General features: G+C 41.5%; 1 protein-coding gene across 1 annotated transcript in view; it reads right to left on the bottom strand.

Moving 5' to 3' along the window:
• ELOVL5 (ELOVL fatty acid elongase 5) overlaps positions 1-18,518 on the bottom strand; it is a 39,599-nt gene that overhangs the window by 9,428 nt on the left and 11,653 nt on the right. Inside the window, exons 2-3 of the mRNA XM_066179774.1 lie at positions 7,399-7,467; positions 5,337-5,524 (exon numbers count right to left, since the gene is read on the bottom strand). Of these exons, the coding sequence (XP_066035871.1) occupies positions 5,337-5,524; positions 7,399-7,456 (246 nt within the window). The 5' untranslated portion in view covers positions 7,457-7,467. The remainder of the gene's footprint in view (positions 1-5,336; positions 5,525-7,398; positions 7,468-18,518) is intronic.

Below are 18,518 nucleotides of genomic sequence, written 5' to 3'. Positions count from 1 at the left end.
AAGGGAAAGCAGCCATGGAAGGACTCCTCTCCTGGCTGCAGGGCTGTGAGAGGACACCAGTTTAGAAGTGGTACCTTGCCAAAGGACTGTCTGTGCCCCAGAGCAAGCTTTGCACCAAGCCACTTTCAGGCCACTGAGGGAAGGACTGCGTGGCCTTGCAAGTGCCACACAAGACTACATTGTGCTGTGATCATGTTAAGAGCTTACAGATGTTTTCATACAGTTCTCATAGTTGAAGGAAGTGTTAGGAATAGAAGGATAAAAACGTTGTTTGTATTTTAATTAATCCAAACAATGTCCATCATTAATGCTGCACTCCATGAACTTCTTCCCAGTAAAGGCTGGCATAGTGAATCCACAGAGTTTTTCCTGCAAGCAGTCCAGGTTCACCACCTAAAGCATAATGCAACCAAAGGCGTCTCCATGGATCCCACCTCTCTAAAGGACAATGGCATTAGTGTGGCTATGAGCAGTGGCTTCAGCTCAACCTGAGTACTCCCTTGTTTACAAAAGGACATATTTTTGTATGCTAGGAACTGTAATACTCTCATAGCCACAAATGACATAAGCAAAGCAACATTTGTAGGGAATGTCAGCATCTTTAATCATATAAATAGCCAGTGTAGTTACAAAAATAATTTCATTCCCCACGTTCCAGAAGGAATTAATTGGTAAAAAGCTCCTACAGCTGCCCACAAACTTTACTCAGTGCAATATACAACACATAAATGATCTTCTTCCACATTTAGCCAACTGCTCCTTTGTCTGGCACCACTATTTCTTATACCCACAATGCCTTCATCACATGCTGGAAGGCTTCAGAAAACAAAACCAAGAGATCACTTTGAAACATGACCGCAAATGGCTCCATTATGTATGGGTGTACAGCCCCAGGGAGCTGCTTCCCTGCTGCCACAAAAGCGATAAGGAGGGGTCAGAAATTTCCAGCAGCACACTTAAGTCCTTGCTCACACTTGTTGTGGTCTGCTCCCTGGATGGGCAGCATTTCCAAGATCTTCTTACACCATTGCATGTGTACAGTACATCTGTTTACAGTTTTCTCAGAAACAGAGTGGTGGCTTCTCTGTCAACACAGCCTTGAGACAACCTTTCCTTCCTTGTCTCGTCTCCAGAAGTCCTTCATCCTAAGGCTGGCAGGAGTCCAGGCCTGCTGCTGGCACTGCTGATGAACAACCACAGGCAAATCTTTTCTCCAGAAATTAACATGTCCAGAAAACGGCAATTATAACCATTTGCACTTGAGTAAACCACTTCAGGTAGTTTCTAAACAGCACAAAAAGACAGTTCCTTCATAAGCCAATCAAAATGATACTCAAACTCAATGTTAAGTCCCTCAGCTCAGGGGAAAAACCTGCAGCTCAAGGTAGCATTTGTGCTGAAACAACCCACACTTTCTTCCCCTGCAATGAAGTTTTCTCTTTTCCTATCACTTTCATTTTGTAATTCTGTTGCTAAGTTCTTTAAAATGCTGCAGCACATGCTTTTTTATCAACTCTGCCACCAAAATAGGCCAGGACACTAACACTAGTTTGACTGGGTGGAGGAGAGGTGTTACTGGGGAGGAATTTGTGTTTTTTTCGTGATAAAACTGAAGTCTGAGACTCACTGGAGAGGAGCAGATAAGGGACATAGCACCGCATCACGCTGTCAAGGCATGATGGGCTTACAAGGTTCAAAACAGACCTAGATTAGAATGAAGAGAAACAGAAGTTCATATCTGATAAAAGCAAGTAAATGCCTGCACAGACAAGAACTTTATCTTTACATGAATGCAGTTACCCCAGGGCAGAGATAAGGGCTTCAGGAGGGTGGAGAAAGAAAGGGGAGAGGAAAGAGCAACCTAGCTGCCACCCATGGCTCACATGACAGAGTACCTCTGCACAGAGGCCGCTGCCTCTTAAGACTTTTCCTACAGCATATGCAACACCTCACTCATCAGGAAAATTTAAGACTTTTCTCAGGCAGATTCAGTAGGGAAATAATTTTTCAGATGAAGAAAAAATGACAGTAAAGATATCACTTAAGAAAGCGAGCCTTCATCATTGACCAGTTTTCTCTAATGTAGGCTCAGGCAGTCCAGATCACTTGGCCAGTTCTGCTAACAAACTCCCCCAAAAAACCATAGGTCTGTAACTGGGTACCTGGCACTCTCCCCTCTGCTAAATTACTCAGCTGAGACTCAAGCAGCGAGGCACAGGCCCTACTCACAGTGCTGCAAGACACCTTGTGATGCCAGCACAGAGCGGCAGCACAGGGGGAAGCAGTGCTGCCTCTGCTGTTCCAGCTGCTCCTGCAGCTCCTCTAGACACGGCTGTGCCAGCCAGCAGGTGATCGGCCCATATTCTATAACCCCCCTGCCAGTTCCCGCTAGGCACCTTCTCCACCATGCAAGAAGCCACCCCTTGATGCCACTGCATGAGATGTAAGAGCATTATTTCTCCTTAAAGTCCAAGCACTGTAGATTTTTACAGAATAAAATGTTATTTGTCCCTAAAGGACATCCTGTCCTCCTGAGGTATGTGACAAATTAGCCTGGAGAAACCTCTCCAGCTGCTCTAGATCTGCCTTGCCTGTTATATTGTCTGGGACAAGAGCAATCCACTTCTCCGTGAGTACCAAAACCCAGCCAAAGTCATTAAATATCCCAATAAAAAAGGTATAGCAAGTACAGACAGAAACTACTATGAATTCCACATAAGAGGTCTAAGATTTCTAGTGATTTTAGACCAAAGTACACAATATCTAGAGTCACACAAATCCTATGATGCCAAATTCCCCCATGGTATTGTTTCCAACCATTCAGACATAAAGGTCAGAAAACCAAGTAGGTCATTCTCTTCATCCCAGTTGGGAGGATGCTTCACTTTAACATCTTGTTTGGGCCACATAATATGCAAACTGAGCTGTGATGCTATGAATCACCTGAATCACCATAGCTATAACTCAGGCAAAACTTCAAAATAGCGTTTCGTGTATTGTACACAAGCTATTAAAGCAACTTCTTTTCAGACACGCCACTAAACAAGTTCATAAATGGTAACATTTTATGATTTTCCTCACAGTAGGTCTGAAAATTTTTAATCCAACTGAAACTCAAAAGGTCAACAAGGAGGAGAACAGGGAGTTACACAAATTATCTGAATGCTGTTCCTCATCATTCAAGTAAGTGTACTATAAATTGCTACTAATATATGGCTTATCCTTCAAAGGAAAATTTCCGTGACTGATGAGATACAACCAAGGGTATCACAAGCTGTGCACCAACAAGGGTAATTGTGCAGGTACTTCAGACAGAGAACATACCTGGAGGTGCAAGAACCCATTTTTTCCCTGTGCCCTTTGGCTCTCTCCCTTCAAACATCAAGCGGTGTGGTGTTATATCAGCATGGTTCTCTGCTTTGCAGCATTTTTATGGGATCAGCCCCTTGTTGTAGAGCATCACTTGCCTTCACATCCAGCTTGTAAGTGCTGCCAACCACATTTCATTGCTACTATCATGTGTTTAATGATCTTCATAATGCTCTAGCTTCATGTATGCCCATTTACAAGAAAGTGTATTTGCAGTAGTAATGAACACTTCCACATGGATAATATTAGATTAAGAGCAACACTCATTTTCATGTAAAACATTTCATTGTATAGGAAGGAGGGGTCTTAATATTAATTGTATTTTAATTGTGTTATTGCTCCACAATAAAAGCTATTATCTGGTTACAAGTATGAGGACTTCTTTAGCATTTAACAATCCTCCCTTGGTAACCAGTTTATTGTTAGCAAGGAAAAGGCATTTATAGAACCAACAGTTCAGGTATTTTCTATTTAAATTTACCAGCAGATCTTGTAACACAGCAGAACGTTACAGAAATTGAGAAACTATGAGTATCATTCCAAGTATTCAAAGAAGAAGGATTGGCTGTCCTGAGAGTTTTGTCCACACTTGGTGCAACTGACGAAAAGTCTACACTTCTAAACTCTCAATAACATAACTGGAAGTTAAAACAATAGATCACTATATAACTGTAAATAATATCTGCATAAAATAATGTAGATAGACATTAAAGTCAACATGAACACTACATTTCCACAAACTAAACTGATCAACACACATTTTTTCTGGATTATAACACCATGACAAGGAGGTTAGAAATGTAAGCACATCAAGAACACAAGTAATTCCAAGTACCTACTGAATCCAAAACTGCTCCCAACTGAACAATTAAGTATCAAATTTCTTAATAACCCAACCCAGTAATTATTGAGTAGACAATTCACTACACAAGAGAAATAACATTGAATTGAAATCACTTCATCTCTAAACACTCGCCTTGTAAAATACTATAGAATTAACTACAAACTTAAAGAATTGCAGCTTATATACACTTCTAAGCTCACGCAAAGAAAAAAAAAAAGAAAAAGATTAGTAGTTTTAGCCCTAGATTGTATTTGAAAAGACTGTGGTGAAAGAATTGAAAAGAGGATGTTGAAAATGAAATATCTCCTTACAGAAGGAAGAAATACTTTGGTTAAAAGTGTTCCAGAATATTCTGTACATTAAAGCAAAAGAGTAATTTTCTGGCCACATCTTTATTTACACTACCATAGTTCTTCATTTTCACTTGAACAAAAACACACAGTTATGAGTAAAAGCAGCTAAAGAGCTCTCTGGGAAGTGGAAAACTTTACACTGCTTAAATCTTTGGGTTTTTATGAAAGGAAATAAGTACACAAAATGTTCAATTCAGTCTGAAATATATTTGTATGCTTAGATTTTAAGTTCAAAGAAACAGATGAATCACAATGGCATTGTTTCAGCAACGTTTCTTTTTTTTCCAGCAAAATTAAGAGGATGCAAAAGAACCTATTGCAAGCTTACAGAAATAGATGCAAGGAGTGTGTGCATGATTAAACACAAGAAAATAAAACGTTTTGCCCTCCAGACAAAGCCAGTTTTGCTACAAAGTACTTTGTACAGTCCACCAGCACAATCACATTGTGAAAGGAGAAGTTACTGAAGGAGTAGCCAGGCTCATGCTGAAAGATCAGGCCTTCACTTGCATCTACTGAGAAAAGTGCATTTGAAACACTTGAACCAAGGTCAGCAAGAATGTTCAAGGCAAGGTTTGTTTCACACCATCCTCAGAGGTAACATTACAATTAGGGTTTTCTCCCCAGAGAAGTGACATTGAAAATGGCTTCACCATTTCTGCAGATGCTTCCTGAATTCAGAGGCACTGCTCAGAGATTACTTTCAACATGAGCCAATGTAATTAAAACAGACACTGCAAAATAAGCCTGACCAACCCTTTTTCTCTTACCTCATAAAACATATACAGAGAGAGCAGTGTAAGTCCAAGGTTGTAGATCACTAGAATACCTCTGCATGAGAACGGCTGCTTATTCCGCATGTACTTTGGTCCCAGCCATACGATTAGTAAGTACAAGACTGAGAAGATAAAGGTAGGTGTATAGTTCTCCAGAAGAAGCCATCCTTTTACTCTGGGGTCTGAAACAAACAAACAAACAAAAACATACACACACTTAGATTTTGTAAGGAGAAGAATTCAGCACATCTGAAAATAGCTGTACTCAAAACGCTTCCAGTGCTGGAATACTAAAGAAGGACGAAGGAAGTGCAGCAAGCCCTTTTACTAAGGGCCACAATGCTAATTACAAACAACAGTATTTTATTTACATATTTAAGAAAGCAGAAATAATTACTTTCCTAAGGGAAAAATATTCTTAAGTTATTACCACTATTATTTTTAAATACTCATTACCACTCAGAACTATTACCAACTAGAATACCACAGATAAAATTATAAAGAAAAGCTTCAACAAATCTCTCCCCTTTATTTTCTCAAACCAGCCTTTCCTGATGGTACACATCTCATCTCCTAGAGTCAGCAAACCTAGGAGTGAAGCAGATACCTCTGTAGCTATAGGTGGATGATCCTGATAATTATTTTCCAGTCAATCCTAACACAATTAGACTTATGTATGTGCTATTAGAAAGAATTAAATTTTGGAGTCCTTGCATGAGCAGTGGAACACAGAACAGTCAGTCCCACCTGAGTAACCAGCCCGGTTGGCAATGCATTGACTGCTCAGGAAAAGCACATAAACCACCCTGAATCAGAGAATTTTAGGTGACTACTTGGAACATTAGTGTGATCCTGTCCACACCTGGCAGCAGCACAGTATCTCACTCCTCTCACTAAAGTCAGCCCAAAGTACTGAAACCAAGTTAACCAAACTATAAATGAACAATCCAAGTACTGCTGTCATTCACAGTCTCGACCTAATTTTAAAGGAGTCATACATTGATCCTGAATGTAAGAAATGAGGCCTTAAAACTCTAAGTTGGAAAGCAGGTAGGTAAGCCAGGGAATTGTTTGGATTTGCCACCTTTATGGTTCATGATTTTTCTCATACGGCAAATAGAGACCATATGCCAGCACATACAATATGTTATATTAGAACATCCAGGCTAATTTAAACAGGCTTAGTATAATGAGAGAGGCAACAAGGGCACTGAGATATTAATAAAAGCAAACAGAAAACATGCTTAGAAGAATCAGAGGCTTGTTCCACCTCCTGTGGACTCTCTCCTGTGAAGAAGGGGCACCATCACTGTCCTGAGTGGGACAGAGAAAAGCCATTACTGCAGCAGTCAGAAGAAGAAAGCACAGGCCTCTGAGCAGCACTGCTCTGCACACTGTGTGCAGGATGCAGTCATTTAATCCTCCTGGTCAGAACCAGGTGGAACTGGACCATCCTACTCAAGCCCACAGCATGAGGCCACTGCTTGTCCTGCTTCCACAGCCTCTTGCTTCCTCACACTGACCAGGACTGCAGTTCTCCACCTGCAGAGTTTACCCCTGGCCAAAACCTACCAAAACTATCGCTTCTTCAAAAAAGAATGGTTTCAAAGAAGCACTGTTTTCCAAAAACTACAGATATTTTTAGTGAAAACTTCCAGAGAAGCTCTAGTTATGAAGGCAAGAGTATTTTTTATTTAATTAAATTCAAATTAAAGTGGCTTTTTTAGAATAAAAGCTATTACTAAATTAAAAAAAAAAAAAACAAAAAAAAAACAACCAAAAAAAAAAAACCAGCAAAGATCTGAGTGAGGTAAGTCATCCACTAAGACAAACAACTTAGCTTACTGAGGTTAACTGAGAGTAAGAGGAATGACCTCTTCAGGTCAAAAGATCAGGAGCACTGAATAGCATCTTATTTATTACACCGTCAGACATTTTGATGCATTGCAGATCCTAAAGAAAGTAGTCACCTGTCCATGTCAAGTTAGAGGAAAAATATTTCTTATGTTCTAGTACGATCAGTTTTATTTATGTGTTAACATTTGAGAAATCTTACCTCTGGGTCCAAGCCAAACATCAAAGTAACTATTGATTGTTTTATCCATAAGTTCCATTCTACAATGGGCTGAAATGGAAAGAAAAGGATAAAGTTAGTTCTTCCACTCAGGAAAATATTTTAACCATCTGAACACATTCTGTTAGGGTTAACAAAGAACATGTTAGCATGCAAAAATTCCAGCAAACATAATGGACTTTCTCAACATATATTAGGTACATAAAGCTTATTCTAGTCTCAGAGAGTCATTGGTGTATGAGCTACATTTCCCACTGAAGTACTTCATCATAGTTACAGATGCACAGAAGCTGAAAATAATGAGTTCAGATTAACCTGAAGTTCTTTCTAATTCTGTATTTTGTACATGCAAATAAAAGCTGGCATCTTGAAAGATCCTTCAATGAGGAGAAGGACTGGACTTTGAGAAAGCCAGCAAAACTGAAATTTTCAGATAAAGACTATGAGGCTATTTTAACACAGAGTTTCATATAACTAGCAAGGCTAGCTAGGGAGGAGGAGGGAAGGAGGAAAAAAGTAAAAAGTGGCTCTGCTATCACCTGCAGATAGGTGACTGATTACAGCTCTGATTAACAGCCCATAAAACCAAGAGATCAACAGTCACCGAGTGACAGAGAGGACTGCAGAGTCCAGGAAGAAAACACAGCATCTCATGGGATGAGCATCTCCAGTTCCAGAAACTGCTTATTTTAAGTCATTTCCAGATAAAATCCATCCGACATCAGTGATTCAAATGTCATCTGTCAGCTCCCCATGTGGCCACTCTTTATTGGTAGCACCCGGTCTGTACATGGAGGCACCCACACTGTGGCACCTCGCTACGGTTAAAGCAGGAAAGAAGCAGCAACACTGTCCATGAGTAGGGACAACTGTGCACAAAGCTCTTCTCAAAAGAGGAAGTAATTTTCTTCTTGATTAAGAAAAAACAAAAGAATCCCAACCCTTCCAATTTCCTCTTTTCTATACAGAACTGTACTGTACTTTCACTAATAACATTTTATCCAGTTCTAATACAATCGTTTTCACTTTGTGGTGTTTCTCCTTTCCTAAAGTACTAATATTAACAACTTTTAGCTATGAGAAAATAACATAAGCAACACAAGCTGTCAGTATACCCACAGCACCAATTACACAAGCTTATATGTAGTTGCTAAGAAAAAAAATGTTTGTTTTTTTAGTTCTACCTAAAGAAATATCTCTCTTCCCTTTCTGAAAATCCCGACTCTAGGGGATTTCTGATGTATGCACGTTAAATTAATCATATATCCTCTGGTTTTAGACAGCTGGGACTGAAAACTCAATTTCATTCAGGTCCAACAAGAAAAGCCAAGCAGGATCCAAATTATGCTTTCTCCTCAGTCCCAAGTGGGACTGGAGCCAGTGCTGGAAGGCCTGCAGGGGCTTGGACTTCCCACGGGACCAAGCAAATACGAGGGGCTTAGGTCATGCATTTCCATTCTGTGGTCTTCTACACAAGCCCACATCCCTTCCACAGCAAGGCTCCCTGAAGACTTCTGCCTGCACCCCCACCCACCATTCCCTGCGGGGCTCTCAGGGACACACAGAAGACACTTTCCCTTCCGTGTCATACTGCCTGGGACTACGGAAAGCCACAGAAACATCACTGGAATCTGGCCACCAGGCACAAACAAAAGAGCTTGATCAAAAGAACCAGAAGTGTTAAAAGTATTTTGCAGCCCTAATTCATACTGGTTTTATTTTCTGACTTAAGAAGCCCAGCCCAAGTAAGCAAACACTTCTGAAGAAAGTGCATTTTTGGGATTATATCACTTCACCAGCTATGGAACTGTGAGCACTTGTGTGAATGGCCACAGCACTGGCACACTGGTGTCCCAGGAATAAGGAAATATAACTTGCGTCACCAGAAGCATGAACATCAGGAAGGCTGTGAGAAGTGAGTATATAATTACAAGGAGAAAAAAGATACTTAGAGAAAGCACCTTTTTTTGTCACCCCATCTTTTTTTAAAATTTGTTAGCTATTAAATATCACCACAAAACCCACTCCCTGGTGGGTGATTCATTTTGTTGCTTGAGATCCCCACTTGATCAATTTGTTGCTCTTTTGATCCAGTACTAATTGGTCTAGTAATGCAGCACTGCATCAGCCAATAATCCGGATCTGACTTCAAACTCGCTTCTCACAGGCAAAGGCTTCAGATGGCAGAGGCTGGTACAAAACCAAAGATTTGTTATACTAAAATATACAAAAAAGCTCAATCCAGAAATGACTTGCTACATACATTGTTACATTTATTGGACACTAAAAATGCATATATGTCAAGGAAACAACTAAGAAATAAACTCTGCCTAGCTATAGTAAAGACAGCAAGAAATATAAGTCCACACTGAAGCCCTCCATAAAACTGGAAGAAAAAGCTATTCCCCAAGAGGAGGAGGCTCTCTGCAGAGGTCTCAGCTTTTTTAGGCTGGTACCCCAAAGCAGCTTTTTGTGCCAGCATTATCAGACAGCAGATTGTAAAAGACACAGCAAAGGAAAAACTACTCCTGGTGTCAATTTCCAGAATTTGCAGAAAAAGAAATTGTTTCAAAAGGAACTCATTTGTGTAACAGAAAAACAGAAGGAAACAATCTGCTTTTGTTCAGAGGGGGTCATGTGAAAATGCATCAAGTCTCCTGCCAACAGCCACACAACATTAAACACTGCTTCAACAGCAGCAACTACAAGGGTTCTTTTTAAATTAGAATAGTTTCCCAATTCAGAGAAACATCGACTCCCAGAAAAATTAAACCAGTGGCCATTCGAAACACTGATCGGCATATTTCCTAATACTGATAGTAAGCAAATTCTGCAGCTGACCACATACATGAGCAGATCAGCAGTAATGCTCCTTTACCTATAAGTCAACTCACATACATGAGCAGATCAGCAATAATGCTCCTTTACCTACAAGTTATCCCACAGCAAGGCTCACTATTCATAGAATCATGGAATGGTTTGGTTTGGAAGAGACCTTTGAAACTTATCTGGTTCAACTACCCCACCATCTTTCACTCAAGATGCTCAGAGCCTCATCCAACCTTGAAAGCTTTCATGCATGGGGCATCTACCACCTCTATGACCAACCTGTTCCAGTGTTTCAACGCCCTCACTGAAAAAAACCTTCTTCCTTACATCTAGTCTAAATCTGCCTTCTTTTAGTTCAAAACCAGTGTCCCTTGTCCCAACACTACCGTCCCTATTAAAAACTTTGTACCCATTTTCCTTGTAGGCCCCTTTAGGTACTGGAAGGCCACAGTACGTTCTCCCTGGAGCCTTCTCTTTTCCAGGCTGAGCAGCCCCAACTCTCTCAGCCGGTTTCCATAGGGAGAGGTCCTCCAGCTCTCTAGCCTCCTCTAGATCCACTCTAAAATGTCCATGTCTCTCCTGTGCTGAGGACCCCACAGCTGGATGCAGCACTCCAGGCGGGGTCTCACCAGAGTAGAGGGGCAGAATCTCTTCCCTCATCCTACTGGCCACATTGCTTTTGATGCACCCCAGGACACAGTTGGCTTTCTGGGTTGCAAGTACATACCGCCAGCTCTCCTCTACCAGCACCCCCAAGTCCTTCTCAGCAGGGCTGATCTCAATCCCTTGATCCCCCAAACCATACTGATGGCTGTGGACTTCCCCAGCCCGGGTACAGAACCTTACACTTGGCCTTGTTGAACCTCATGTGGCTCCCAAGGCTCACTTTTTGAGCCTGTCCAGGTCCCTTTGGATGGCACCCCAGGCACGTCAACCGCACCACTCAGCTTGGTGTTGTTGGCAAACTTGCTGAGGGTGCACTCAGTCCCACTGTCCATGTCACTGATGGAGACATTAAACAGTACTGGTCTCACTACGGACCCAAGGGACACCACTTCGTCCATCAGGATTCTGAGCTGCTGACCACTACCCTCTGGATACCAATTCTTTTTCCAGTGAACAATCCACCCATCAAATCCACATGTCTCCAATTTAGAGATAAGGATGTTGTGGGGAACTGTGTCAAAGGCCTTGTAGAAAATGACTAACGACATCCATAGCCTTACTCAGTACTTACAGACAGAAAAAAAAAGACCCAATTAGGCCAGACAATGCTTTTTAAAACACGTACCTCTATAGACACCAGTTATTTTTTTCTAGCCTGCCTTTCTACAATGGAAGAAGAAATCATCCTCTCTGCCACCAAATTTTACCAGTGCAGTAAGGCACTTGACCAGGGCAAACTGGATCAGAGTCTGAAAGCACTCAGGCTTACAATCTGGAAGACATTTCACTTTCAAGTCCAAATATCTAATCCAGAAAAAAAAAACCCTGATACTTTAAACAAACAAAATTACTGGACTTTAATTCTGCAACACAAACATAACAAAGGGTAAACTTGCACCTTGCCCCAACAAGATCAAGCAACATCATTAAAATACTACTTTTCCAATAATTCCCTGCATTTTAACAGACACGGGGTTTTTTTGGACATCCACAGATCCTTTGGCTTCCTGAGTTCATTTCTGGCACTATGAGATGAGATGAACACCATGCTCCAGGAGCCACTCAAATATTTGGGCAGAAGATGTGAAGCTCTGCCCTACTGCTCATTCAGGCATGGATAGCCCTGGTGCTTATTGGTGTGACAATCAAAAATATAGTTCAAAGCCTACACAGAAACATGCTTTTCTTGTAGAATACATTTTAAAAATTTATTTATAGAAAGTATTTCATACAGGCTACCAGCATTGACAGCCTGCTCTTCTAATGCACATAACTACTCTCTGAGGAAATGGCTACTACATACTGGAGGATTTCAACCAGCTTCTGCCCTTCAAAGGAAATTCTCTCCTATGCTTTCCACAGAAAATGCATTCTAGAGGATTTATGGTATGAAGTAATTTAAGAAGGCTTCATCACATTTTAATGGTGTCTCATGAGTTTCTTTTTAGAGTAACTTTCCAGGTGTAAAGATGATGCAATAAAACCCAAAGTTTTGCTTTCTGTCCCATGGCACCCTTTTTAAGCAAATCAAGCAGCAGGAAAAAAAAAATTTTAAGCTCAAAGCTCAAAGCACTGGGAGCCTGCTCCCTTTCAAAAGGATCCTCCAGCTCTCACCCTGCTGCTCAAGAACTCCCTGAAACAAATCCTAGTTTTCACAGCTAAGTTCCTGAACTTGAGTTCCAATAAAAACCCCAAAATAGGCATCTAAATAATTGCTCTAGCTTCTGAGAGAAATGCGCTGTCAGGCCTGGCTGCTCAGCCTTTTTGGAAAACAGCCACTTTCTCTGTTCTTAAATTAGGACTTCGAAGCCTAAATTTAGGCACTTGCTTTTGCTTTTGGAAATCTTGATTTGTGTTTTCTCTTTAAAGTAATGTTCCCCAGTCCCTGCCACTGCAGAGGTGACTCCTCTTTTTCCTCCTCCAAAAATGCAAACTATCCCTCCTCCAAAAACCCAACGATCACACTGCTGTTTGCTTTTGTAGATGTACTGGAATTGAAAACACTCGGCTGCTTGAGAACTGAAAGACAGCACTGATAATCAAAGCTGTCAACCGTTTTCTGTCCATTTGCCAAAGCTGCCCAGTTTTTCCTTTATATTCCCCAAGCCTTAACTGCCCCTTGAATGCGTTCCCTTTGCCTTTCAACTTCCTGCCAGCTCCAGATTACCCTTTCTGAATACCCTCTTAGGTCCCGACCATGCTTAATGTTAGCAATAAAAAGGACTTCAGAATAAATTATAGTCCATATTGATCGGAAAGTGTAGGTATATTTTATGGGAAAACAGGTGAAGCATGAGTGCTGTGCATTTTGCACTTTAGTTTTGTTCAAATATAAGAATTTATTTTGCATCTGTGTCTTTAGCAACACGATTCAGATTTTTGGCCCCCTTGCATCAGCAGCAAACCCTCCAGCCTGCTGCTGACACATCAGGACCCACAGTGCTGAGCTTTCACACTCACCAGCAGCACCAGCGTAAGAAGTTTAGAAATAAATCATTTGTATAAAATTCAGAGAAGTGTAACAAATGTGGGGCAAAGGAGAGAAGCTAGTTTCAGACACTTTAACCTCAGTGGGATTTCAAACCATTTGAAATGCACAGGGTAAAGGAAGACTTTGGGCAGGGGTGTATAAATATAGGGGGTAATATATAGGAAAATATATATTACACACACACATATATATACATGTAATGTCATAACATTACTTCTGCTGTCATTCCATGCCTTCAAATCCTTCAGTAATGGTTACCTTATTACATAAACAGAGATGTGGTAATAAAGTATTTTACAGAACAGAAATAAATACAAGAAAGGATACTGCAAAACAGAATAACTAATTGCACTCAGTACACAATGCCTCATGAAATCAGAATCTAATGATCTTCAGATAGGTAAGTTAAGAGAAATAGTAGATCCTTACAATTTTATTTACACCTTCAGCAGATCTAAAATAGCTCAGATTAGGATCTGACTGTCCTAGGATTAGAACACTCACACAAAATTCACCCCCTTGCACTCAACAGCTCTTCATATGGCATGGGATGGCTTCAGACAGAAGGAAAACACCAAGGGTGATGGCCAAGCAGGAAGAGTAAGTTTGAAGCAAGCACACAAATACACCCATGGAAGTACTAAGAATCAGAGAAAAATGGTTCATGACTGCATTTACATGCCAGAAGGATGCATCTAGCATCCATCTACAAACAAGGACACTTCATGCTGCAAATCCCCCCTTTGCAGCAGCAGATCTGGCACCACTAAGCACTATGTCTTTCACAAGAGCATGCATTTTCCTGGAATAAAGTGTTCAAGTATCCTGTGCCCGAACACTGGGCCCATATACCAGCACTGTGATACTGGAAACCTCCTCACCAGCTTACAGCCCAGTGTTGTGAGAGCAATAGAGTCAAGACGGAAAGAGTATTTACAGAAATAAAATGTGGAGGAAGAAAAGGCAAAGCACACAGGTTTATTTCAACTGCTGTAATTGTAATATACAGCAATGACACTGCAGAGAACTTTTGCCTAGGGTTTAGGAATTGCTTCCATTTTTTTTTTTTTTTAATTGAAACAGAAGAGAGTATCTGTAGCAAACTAGGTTATAGATGGAAACAGGGAGAATAGGTACATGGCACAAGAGCAACAAGCTGACTTTTAGTAAGGAAAGCCAAAGCACAGCGTTTGCTAGACAGCTTTGCTCTAAAGACCCCCTGCCCAAGCACTATGGGCAGCGTTTATTAACAGCCACTCTTTGAATCTGAAGCTCCATCTTTTTACAAAAGCAGTGCTAGTACTGCATTTGGGAAAACAAGGGAACTTGGGGGTTCTGGTCGATGACAAGCTGAATACGAATGAGCAGTACCCTGGCAGCCAGGAGGGCCAACCCTCTCCCGTGGGCATCAGGCCCAGCATGGCCAGCCAGGCCAGGGAGGGGATTGTCCCCTCTGCACTGGGGCACCCTCATCTCCAGTGCTGGGGGCAGTTTTGGGTGCCACGATATAAAAAAGGTATTTTAACTATTAGACAGCATCCAAAGGAGGGCAACAAAGATGGTGAAGCGCCTTGAGGGGAAGCTGTATGAGGAGCAGCTGAGGGCACCTGGACTGTTCAGCCTGGAGGAGACTGAGGGGAGACCTCACTGCAGTTACAGCTTCTTGTGAGGGGAAGAGGAGGGACAGACACTGATCTCTTCTGTGTGGTGAACAGTGACAGGACCCAAGGAAATGGCCTGAAGTTGTGCCAAGGGAGGTATAGGTTGGATATTACAGAAAGATTCTTCACCCAAAGGGTGCTCGGGCACTGGAACAGGCTCCTCAGGGCAGTGGTCACAGCATCAGCCTGACAGAGTTCAGGAGGTGTTTGGACAGTGCTCTCGGGCACACTCTTGGGGATGGTGCTGTGCAGAGTCCAGGAGCTGAACTTTATGATCCTTGTGGGTACATTTCACTTCAGCTTACTCTGTGACAACAGCTAGCTGCAGCTCACACTGGAAAATTAGCCTCAGGAAGCCTGAAAAGCTAAAGAGGAAAGGAAGGGAAAGCATGAAGGGAAAAGAGCTAAGTCCAGAGGGCCATAAGGATTTAACCTTTCATTTCAGGGCCCATTTCTTTTATTCAAAAGCTACCTGCAAAAAAGTCTGAAAAATTTTTCTCTCCTTTAATAATGGGATTCCTGTAATCTCTCTCTGTGTACTTCACTCAAATCAACTTTATACTTCCACAGGAGAAAAATAAAGTTACAGTCCCCAAAGCCTGTTTTAACGAGCCTTCTTGGTCAAAATATTGCGTTTCCTAACAGAACCAATTAGACTACAGCCAGTAGGACCAAGGATGGAGAAATGCAGCCTTGCATGACCATTACATTCAAGAGCACTGTGTACTCAAGACAGTAAGCTTCAACTTACCTTTTCTTTAAAGGCCCATGCCTCATAATTGCATAATAAAATTTAAAAAGCAGGAAGTACAAAAAAAAGAGTGACAAGTGGGACTGTCCCTCCACATGTCTCTCATTTCCTCCAACACCCTGCATCTGCAGCACCAAATCTGAACACCAAGAACATTTGTCATCCACCCACCTACTCCTTCTGCCAAAATCCTGCACCGAGCTCTGAGCCCAGGGGACATCTCAAGAATAAAATTCAGAGTAGGGAGATACATAAGCTGTGGTTACCTCCTCAGCATTTAGTAGCTTGACAGATGAAAGTTTACCATCTAATCTATAAATGTACTTAAAATTATCCTGCGCATGTGAAACACTGTACAGAGCAAAAAATGGCTGTGTGCAGTTATCCTGTAAACAAGGTTTAGCTATAAGAAGGTTATCTCAGGTTCACATGCTGACTAGATACAGCAATCCAACAAAAGTGGAGGAATTAGAAGACCATGAAACCTGAGCGTGACTGTCACAAAGGTAATGCTACACCATGCAAATCTGACTTGTACAGGGATAAGAGTGCACATAAAACCTGAATTAAGATGCCTGCTAAGATGTGAAACTACAACCCCTGTGTTCAGGTGGGTAACTGACACCTTTTGGAGGACCACTTGTGTTTTGGAAACCAGATCACACTGAAAAAGCACACAAACAAGTCACCCTTAGGCAAGTTACAGTATATTACGTATTTATTTGTGTGCTTACACTATTTCCAGTTCTTGTGGGGTTATACCTGGAATGCTGTGGGAGAAGTGAAATTCTCTGGTGACCACAAAATAATATGCAATACACTGAAGTAGTTACATTCCTTAATACCAGTGAATTTCTATACTTTTACCTAGGAGAAGAAAGGATGCATACTGGCACTGTAAATGCACCCTAGTGCTTGCCTTGCTGCCATTTCTTTATACAGTCAGCCATGCTTTGAGAAGTCAATCTTAAAACTTTTGTATGTTCTGGCTGTACACCTGTGAGATCTTGTGTGGCTGCAGCTGTACTTGGCGACTTCATTTTAAGATGCTAAACATCATGTCAGACTGTACCATCATACATAAGTAAACAGCACTAACAGAGGTCAGACAAGTATGAATGACAGCTGGCTTTAAATAGAAGGTACAAAAAGAATCCTCCTTTTCCCACCATTCTGAGAATTAAAAGAAGAAAAAAAAATTACTTTAGGTACAAGTGTTATGTCATGGCATTGTGCTGCTCAGGACAGAATCCTATGTGCCCTGTTAAACCCTCTGCCCACAAAACAGTAAAAGAAAAAAGCTCTTGATGTCAAAAATCAACTGCCTTTAAGATCTAACTGCCTTTCTAAATGATAAAGGTGCTAATGGTATAGAAAGCAAGTTTTTGACTTCGTTCCTGCCCAGGATGCACCAGGAGTACTGAAAGTGAAGACAACATGTCCCAGCATAGGGACAGAAAACAAAGAGACAGAGGATTTCTTACAGATACATTTGTCAGATCACTCCCCCACACCTTTCCCTTCTTGTACAACACTTCGCATACTGGTAATTGTTATCGTTGCCAAAACCACGCAGCCAGCTAATGGCATTTTTGTTACAGAAGCTCAGGGCTGAAAAGCCTAGCTAATCCTGAGGAGCTGAACATACTCGCCTGCACCAGACCCAAATCAAACCAACTTCTGCTGAGAATCAGCAAGTTTTGGGGTACCGAATGATTGCTGTAAGAAAGGCTCTCAGAGAGGACTGACTCCTGCATCAGTTCGAAAAGAAAGCATTGGTACCTGCACATTTCCTTTGTTTGATTTTGGCAGCACTTTCTGAAATGTTGCTTCATCAAAAGACCCTGCTCCAGGAGGCAAGTACTGCGGTTTCTTACATTTTATTATTTGTTTTAAGGGTAGAAAGACCAGCCACCAATTAAAAGGAAATTCTGTAATGGTACAGCTGCGTGTGATCTTATCACTTATTCTTTCTATGAACTTTAAATGGACTGCTGGAAGAAAAAGACTCCACATATCTGCCAACTTCCAAGGTGTTTTCTGCAAGCTCATAATATAAAGGCTTCAGTTACCTGCAGATGTCAGGCAGGGAATTCCAGGAAAATAAGTAGCTTTCCTCCAAAGTTTAGCCACTCTTTTCTTTCAATAAGAGGTATTAAATTCTTGGTGCAGTGAAAACTCTGCTGTCATTAAAATCTGTTCCAAGGAAGAACACAGCTAAACTGAACCCCCAGCTCCAGCATGCAGAAGGTTTTGCTACATTTGCTTCATACTTTCACAAGCACTGGAGAGCAAGGGTAGGGTCAGCACTGTAATTTGCTGTAATATATCTGCTTTAAATACAGGGACAAAGCAATACCCACCCAAACAGCAGGCAACAGGTTTACTTCACAACCCTGCAGCTATCCCATTCTCTGCAGGGCAGCAGTCCCCTGGAAAAGGGGGCACCAGACGTGCCTCCTCTGCCTCACTGTATGTGCAAAGCCTCTTAAACAACATCTTCAGCAACTTAATCGTTCCTAAAGACAAGCATCTCCATCCATCCAGTCGTGATGCCAGCTCATGCCCATCAACAACCTTCGGGCTCAGAGTCATCACATCCCCTGATCCTTGCTCTAGCTCCTCCATTCAGCCTGGTCCACTCTATAACCATAACCATATAACTACCTACACAGCCATACTCAGGGTGTGTGCAGTAACAAGG

The sequence above is a fragment of the Chamaea fasciata genome, unplaced genomic scaffold (assembly GCF_029207755.1).
Source record: "Chamaea fasciata isolate MVZ Bird 193981 ecotype frontalis unplaced genomic scaffold, bChaFas1.0.hap1 SCAF_3, whole genome shotgun sequence".
Taxonomy (NCBI): domain Eukaryota; kingdom Metazoa; phylum Chordata; class Aves; order Passeriformes; family Sylviidae; genus Chamaea; species Chamaea fasciata.
Note: the sequence above shows the minus strand (reverse complement) of the source record. Positions and strands in the feature narration are given on the sequence as shown.